Source organism: Phoenix dactylifera, chromosome 6, assembly GCF_051530095.1.
Source record: "Phoenix dactylifera cultivar Ajwa chromosome 6, Ajwa_hap1_PhDact_Kaust_v1.1, whole genome shotgun sequence".
Taxonomy (NCBI): domain Eukaryota; kingdom Viridiplantae; phylum Streptophyta; class Magnoliopsida; order Arecales; family Arecaceae; genus Phoenix; species Phoenix dactylifera.
In genome coordinates, this window is record NC_143195.1 from 37,579,642 (window position 1) to 37,587,741 (window position 8,100).

General features: G+C 40.5%; 1 protein-coding gene across 2 annotated transcripts; it reads left to right on the forward strand.

Moving 5' to 3' along the window:
* Positions 1-779: 779 nt before the first annotated feature.
* LOC103703904 (protein NRT1/ PTR FAMILY 5.2-like) lies at positions 780-4,938 on the forward strand. 2 transcript variants are annotated; one of them, XM_088724071.2, is made up of 5 exons: positions 780-1,371; positions 1,806-1,951; positions 2,717-2,934; positions 3,192-3,760; positions 3,970-4,938. In XM_088724071.2, the coding sequence occupies exons 2-5, from the start codon at positions 1,822-1,824 to the stop codon at positions 4,865-4,867; spliced, it is 1,815 nt and encodes a 604-aa protein (XP_088580197.1). In that variant the 5' UTR covers positions 780-1,371; positions 1,806-1,821; the 3' UTR covers positions 4,868-4,938. The 2 variants fall into 2 exon arrangements, with proteins under 2 accessions (XP_088580197.1, XP_026659160.2); XM_026803359.4 differs by lacking the exon at positions 780-1,371 and adding an exon at positions 1,389-1,581.
* The last annotated feature ends 3,162 nt before the right edge of the window (positions 4,939-8,100 follow it).

Genomic DNA, 8,100 nt, shown 5'->3' on the forward strand with positions numbered 1-8,100 from the left:
AGTTGTCAGATTCTCTCTAAGGAATCAGGCTGGGGTCGAATATTTGGACAAGGCATTTTAGGGCTCGGCACCTGGCCGGGTGCCGAGCCGAGCTAGTTGCTCAGTGGGGTGCCTCTAATTCGAGCGTCGCGAGGTCGGCGCGTTCTAGTCGGCGTTTCCTGGTTGGGCGCTTTCTGGTCGGGCGCCTTCTGGTCGGGCGCCTTTCTGGTCGGGCGCCTTTCTGGTCGGCGCCTTCTGGTCGAGCGCCTCCGGGCTGGCGCGACTTGGGTTTTCCCCCAACACACACACACACACACACATATATATATATATATATATTATATAAAAAAAAGATCTATGCACTCCAAGGACTTGTTTGGTATATGTGGGAAGAATTTTTTTTTTTAATGGAATATTTTGTGTGGATATAATGCCTAGAAAAATGATTTTGGCATATTTGGTTGAATATGAAAAAGTGACACATTTTAGAGTAGCTTATGTTTGATTAAACATTTATTTTTTAAAAAAGTTGTATAAAATATCTATTATATTCTTAATAAAGAAAAAGATCTTATCTATAAATTTTTATGTGTGAAGAGTATATTTGAAAAAAAAATCCTAATTTTCAACCGTAGAAAAATAGTTTTTCATGTCCTCCATGATTTTTTTTATAAAATATAATTTTTTTATCGAAATATTACTTTTTTATTTTTCTGAAAACTCTAACTAAATAAAAAACATTTTTTAAATTTTTCTGTTAACTATATATTTTTGCAAATCAAATGAGTTCCGATCCTTAATTTTTTTTTTTTTTTTTTGTCTCTTACCGAGAATATGCAGTATTTTTTTTTTTTGAAGTTTTGCCGGCCATCCATCGTAGCAACTACCTCCGCTCCGGTCTTACCAATGGCCAACCTAACCTGCCGTCCTTTGACATCCTCGTCCCATGGCATGCCCCTGCATTTGCTTCAGGGCACGACGAATTGACGAAACATCTCAAAGTCACCCGGAGACTTACTGCTCACCGCCATCTCCGCACGGTCGGTTGCCGAAGGATGCGGACGAGCTGCCTCTCAACGTCTTCTCCATCGTCCGGTTGCCAGTCCTCGGAACCAATTGAATGGAGAAATAGAAACAAACATGTGGGCGAGAGTGCGAGGAGCTCGTACTTTGCATCCACCGTGATTCACGAATACTCCGTCTCCATGTCAGGGTCATCAGTTCTTTTCAAAATAACAGCTATTTAACGTGACATCGACGAGGATGGCTGGTTGCCACACGTACGTCTCTCCTCTCAGAAGAGCCCAGAAAGCAGGGTAATGGAACCCACGGCACTTCACCCTGGATCTATGGCCTTGGACCTCATTTTGGTCGCTGCATATTTTAAGCCAGGTCAGTTTCATAGCCATCCTGAGGCCGGAAAAATCCACTCACTGGAAGTGGTGGTCAGTTTCATAGCCCAGAAAAATCCAAAGTATAAGCTTCAAAGCCAAGATAAAACTTCCTTTAAATGTATCCACTCACCTCTATCAAGTTTTTACGATTAAACACTCACTGGAAGTGGCGGTGCGTCCCAGTTGGCCAGCTTTATCCATATAACAGGTAGATGATTCCGAAGCTTAGCTTAGTCGAGGCTAATTCTTTTGCTGCTTTCTGCGTCTCTTTCGCACCTTATCTATCTAATCGGAGCTCGATGAACTCGAGGGCAAGAGGGAAGACGAAAATAGAAAATATTCTATGCACAAACTCTAGCTGTAGTTACACACCTTGATCGTACTTGATTAAAGGCCGAGCTGTCATTCACATCACCTCCAACTGTATTACAGCTCCCTCTGCACCATAATGGCGGACGGAGGAGAGAACGGTCTGAGTTCTGAGGAGGATATCACGAAGGATGGTTCTGTAGATCTCAGGGGTCGACCCTGTGTGAGATCAAAAGGAGGGAGATGGACAGCGTGTTGTTTTATTGTAGGTGAGACTTGATATTTTTAGTATTGCATACAGTCTGATTACGTTGCTTCTTTTCCTTCATCTAGAGTCAGGAAACATCTTGAGCAAGTAGCACATGAGAGAGCTACTTGTGTAGTAGTAGAGCTTCTTTGTTGCTGCTGCTATTGTTGTTTATTTATGAACTGCAACATTCGCAACAAGATTTCTTGCTAAAAGACACAAATTCAAGTTTAAATTCCAGGATCTTTATATTCATGTTTTTTTTTTTTTTGATACGAAAGAGCCAGAATTTTAAGGACAGTTTCAGAGCTGAAAGAAAAATGATGCATCTAATCATGGACTAGTGATATATTTACCTGGTGTTAGTAAATTAGAATCGGAAACTGATGATGCCAAATGAGTAATATCAGTTGATAAACTTCAGACTATAAAGTAGCTAAATTCTACATCTTTATGATACCAAAACCCTCTTTTAATAAAATCAGGGGAAGTTTCTCACTTCCTCCATTACCACTCAAAAAATATGATACCCAAACTATACATTGCAACAAAATGGCAAATCTTAAAACTGGCATGCCATTTTCTTCTGATGAAAATACTTGTATGTCATCGATCTATTAATTTGACTTGCAAGTTGCTGATCACTACTTTGATAGATTTTGCTACTGAAACTGAACGAATAAACTTCTGAACAAAGTTATAATATGGAACCCTAAGTTCCAAGGCGCAGAGTTTCAGATGACCATTGTTCATCCAAGTTATTTATTTTACATGGAAATATATGTAGGTTATGAAGTGTTTGAGAGGATGGCGTTCTACGGGATCGCATCAAACCTGGTTATATATCTGACTAAGAAGCTCCATGAAGGCACAGTTTCCTCCTCAAACAATGTCACCAACTGGGTTGGAACCGTATGGATGACACCAATCTTGGGTGCATACATTGCCGACGCACATCTAGGCCGATATTGGACCTTCGTGATATCCTCTGCAATCTATCTTCTGGTAAGTGGTAACAGACGTTCTCCATGATGATTTAAATTCACATAGCAAACCAATGCTTTTTTATGAAAAATATTCAGGATTTGAATTTTGGACCTCCTCCAAAGATAAGCTAGCTCTTAAAGGGAAGAAGTGCCAACAAACTGAGCTAACAATTGTTCCCAGTCCTTCACTTCACTGCTTCAGTTAGCAGAGAGTGTGCTCAGGCTTTTTGTTTCTTCAAGTTTATGCAAGATGCCTGCAACTTCTTTTGTCAACAGGGGATGGGACTATTGACCCTCACGGTGTCGCTCCGCTCGCTGAGGCCTCCATCGTGCAGCACGGCACAGGCCGGCGACTGCAACAGCCATGTGACAGCATTCCAAGTGGGCATTTTCTATTGCTCGCTCTATACAATTGCCTTAGGAACCGGCGGAACAAAGCCGAACATCTCGACGATGGGTGCCGACCAATTCGATGACTTCGAGCCCAAAGAGAGAGCACAGAAGCTCTCCTTCTTCAACTGGTGGATGTTCAGCATCTTCTTCGGGACCCTCTTCTCCAACACCTTCCTCATCTACATCCAGGACAATGTTGGCTGGTCTGTCGGCTATGGACTTCCAACGACCGGTCTTGCCATCTCCATCTTGGTCTTCCTGGTTGGGACACCCTTCTACAGGCACAAGCTGCCATCAGGGAGCCCATTTACGAGGATGGCTAGAGTTGCTGTGGCTGCCATTCGAAAATGGGATGTTCCCCTTCCCAGTGATCCGAAAGAACTTTATGAGCTTGATTTAGAGCACTATACAAAGGCTGGGAAGTTTCCAATCGAATATACCGCTTCTCTAAGGTCCATTCCTCCCATTATATGCTAGCCATCTAAGTTTCTGTAGCTTACAGCATGTTCAACATAACGTAGAGGACTTGAGCTTAGACTCACATTAGCGTTTGAGCAAAAGATATAGTACTCCGAAATATAGTACTAAAATATAGTATTATCGTACTCCGAAATATCTACATCTATATATATATATACGTATCTTTTGCTCATGGTTTCAGGTTCTTGGACAAAGCTGCAGTGAAGAGCGGTCCTAACACCCCATGGAAGCTCTGCTCTGTGACCCAAGTCGAGGAAACCAAGCAAATGATCAAAATGCTGCCAGTTCTGGTAGCAACACTAGTACCAAGTGTTATGACGGCACAGGTCAACACCCTCTTCATCAAGCAAGGGACCACACTCGACCGCAGCATGGGACCTCACTTTGAGATCCCTTCTGCATGCCTCACGGCATTTGTGACAATCTTTATGCTGATAAGCCTTGTGCTCTATGACCGATGCCTCGTTCCTGCCATGAAGAAGCACACGAAGAACCCAAGAGGCATCACATTGCTGCAAAGACTGGGGATTGGCCTTCTCGTGCATGTTGCCATCATGGTCATTGCATCCTTAACAGAAAGGTATAGACTGAAGGTGGCAAGAGACCATGGGCTTGTGGATGAGAAGGCAGCACTCCCTCTCTCTATCTTTGTACTCTTGCCACAATTTGCCATGATGGGAATCGCTGATACTTTCGTGGAGGTCGCCAAGCTAGAATTCTTCTACGACCAAGCACCTCTGGGTATGAAGAGCTTGGGGACTTCTTATTTCACTACTAGTTTGGGAGTAGGAAATTTCCTGAGCAGCGTCCTTTTATCGACGGTATCTGACATCACAAAGAAGAATGGGAGCAACGGATGGATTCAAGACAACTTGAATGCCTCTCACTTGGACTACTACTATGCATTCTTTGCCGCTCTCAATGTCATTAATCTCTTCTTTTTCCTGGTTGTTTCAAAGTCTTATACTTACAGCACTGATGTCATTGAGTCGGAAATTGAGCTGAGAAAGTATAGTGAGATGTTGCCGAAGAAGGTCACAAGTGAAGGGAGTGGAAGTCTTCGAGTTAGGGATACATGATCAAAATTGTAATTTATTTGATTTGCTTCCATTGGCCCCCACAGGTGCTGAATCCAACTGTTTCTTCTTCATTCTGGATGGCTTTCTTAAAAACTTTCTTTCCACTTGCAGAAGACTCACATCCACATAAAACTCCTTTTAAGAATATGTTAAAGAGGATGGAGAATATTCAATTATGAAGACTGCATAGTGAATAAATCAAAGGAAATGGAAAAGCAACCAAAGAATAGAAAGAGCGTGCATTAAAGATCTACAAGAGTCCCGTCCTTGGATGATCATGGTGATTCAATGGAAGATAATGAAAGAGAAAGCAAGCATTGTAGGACTGGATAATCTTCTTTTCAAAAAAAAAAAAAAACTATAAGAAGTAAAATCAGGATCTTAAAGGATATATAATCCAATACATTTTCACAATTTATATTATTATTGTTTTTTTGTAATCGGTGAAATCATCTAACATTTTGCACCATGAAGCTCTCTTTCACATTAAAAAGAATAGGCCTTGAATCAAGTATTCTTAACTTCCACCCCCGTCTGTTTAGGTAGTCCTAATTCTACCAAGATTTTTTTTTTTTTCAATCTACTCAATTCGAATCTATTAAAATAAGATAGTGAAGAGTATTAAGAATTATAGAAAGAAAAATTTTAAACTCTTTACTTTCATTAAAATGAATAAAATTGTTATAAAAATCCTTTATTTATATTAATGAGTTTGGAGTCTTCAAATTCAGATTGAATTCTTCTCGCAGTTAAAGATAAATTAAGTAAAAAAATAGTGCAAAACTTTTTTTATATTCTTCCAATCAATATGTATAGAATTATTGTATATGATTTCAGTTACTACTACTGGTTTTATTATTTTGATCAATATCCTCTTTAGTTGAAAATTATTTTCCTAAAAAATATTTTTAAGCATTTCTAAGTTTGGATACAAGCTATATTTCAACTCCCATATCAATTTTGTCTCTTTTCATATTACCTAATTTCTTAGCTTTCCAAATTTTTAGTTGGTGATTGACTACTAAATATGGTAGATCTTGCTCTCAAATTCTATCCGTTTCCTTTCTAGAATTGCCAGAATGGTTCATGACATGTTTGATGATCTTTCTGAATTAAGACTTTTCTTATTTGAGAAATTTAGCTCCTACTAAATTAAAATTATAGATGGGTCAAAGTTTGTTTACCTATTTTGCATCCAAACCTTTTAGCTTTTTGACTTGTTGATGAATTCATCTTGGCTTCTCAAGTTTCCACCTATTTCAATATCAATACAACAAACTTCTTGCAAGCATGCAAGGCAAGAATGGATTCAAGCTAGCCTAGGCCGGCTTCCGGTCAGCTTTTGAGATCGGCTCTAGGGATTTCGAATCAGGCTCAAAGTTGGGTTATAGAGCCCAAATCAAAATTAGGCCAAATCCAACCCAAATTGAGGCCGGTAACAAAGCTTGATCCAACCCGGCCCATGTTCCAGCTCTACTTCCCGTTCAATGTTAATTTATATTTAACCCAAGCTTAAAATTAAGCTTGAATAAAGCTTCAATCCAAGCTTGAATCAAGCTTGACTCAAGTTTAAATCATGTCCCTGACGATTTGAAATTTGGCTCGACTTGAGGTCGAACTAATGATGAACAAATCAATTAAGCTGGCTCGTCTACACCCAATCTCCAACTCCACACGTGCAACAAGCTGAAACCCGCACGTCCCGACCCTTTTAGGAAAACCCTATATCAGATCTCCGCGGTCCTTTCCACTCCAACTCCCTCATCAGAAACACCATCGCCGTCCAATCCCTCCAAGTCCACCATTCGTTATCCTTCCTTTCTCTGTCCTCGCCTCTCCCTCTTATTCCCTCTCTCTCCTCTCAGATATTTCTGTCCCCCGTTGCCGTCATCGCCAGCTCGCCCCCAAAACCCTAATCCCCTTCCCTTCTCCATCCCTATTCTCGGAAGAAGAAACGAAATCCCCTTCGATTTCGATCTCTCTATAGAGAGGAGAAGGGAGCAGAGAAGAGGGAGCGATGGATTCGGATCAGGGGAAGCTGTTCATCGGGGGGATATCGTGGGAGACGACGGAGGAGAAGATGAAGGAGTACTTCTCCAAGTACGGGGAGGTGCTGCAGACGGTGATCATGAGGGACAAGATGACGGGCCGGCCCCGGGGTTTCGGCTTCGTCGTCTTTGCCGATCCTTCCATCCTCGACCGCGTCCTCCAGGACAGTCACACCATCGACGGCCGGACGGTGAGCTCTCCAGCCCTTCCGTTCCTTCTCTCCGATCCGATCTAGAAGCTCTGGGATTTTGTTTGAAGATTTAAGTTCGGTTCTTGGGGATGGTGGTTTTTCTTGATTTTAAAACGATGACGACGTCTGATGCGGCCATGATTTAGAAACAAATGATTTTCTGGATTTCTTTGGGGTTTTTATGTGGATTTGGTTCTTTGTTTCATGGATTATGCTGTTCTAGGGTTTTTGAGCAGTAAAACACCTGATCTGGTGTTGGTTTAATGGACTTTTTATGGCTTCCTTTGATTTTTCTTTTTTCTGAGTTGATCTTTTAATAAAAAAAAAGAAATTTCGTTGATTTCTATGTATTTGGAAGATAGCTCCATCGTTGTTCGGTAATTCTATCTTTGCGTTCTCTGGTTGGAGTTAGCAGTTGTTCTTGTCGCTTTAATGGTAATGGCCACCTCGATTTTCGTTTACCCCAATCGAGAAGTCGTCAGGAGTATTTTGTAGTGTTTGGAATTCTGTGATTTTGCGGGTATTTTTCCTTGACTCAATGAACGGAAAGACTTGATTACTTTTGAGTTCCAGTGGTTTCTTTTAATTACTTAAGTTGAACTCTCATTTTAGACTAATTCATTTGTTTGTGAGTTTTTTTTAATAATAGTGGATCTCCCCCCTCTCTTTCTCCCCGTTGATTGTTAAACTGGACTTTTTCCAATGAAAACTAGATATATGCTTCTAACCGTTTGGGTTGTAAATTCTCTTCTTCTTGCTGTCATTGGCTTTATTGCTGCATTATATTAGCAACAGAGATATCACTTGCAGGTCATCTAATCTATGTTTGATGGTGACTAACGTAGTAGGACTGGATAATCTTCTTTTCAAAAAAAAAAAAAAACTATAAGAAGTAAAATCAGGATCTTAAAGGATATATAATCCAATACATTTTCACAATTTATATTATTATTGTTTTTTTGTAATCGGTGAAATCATCTAACATTTTGCACCA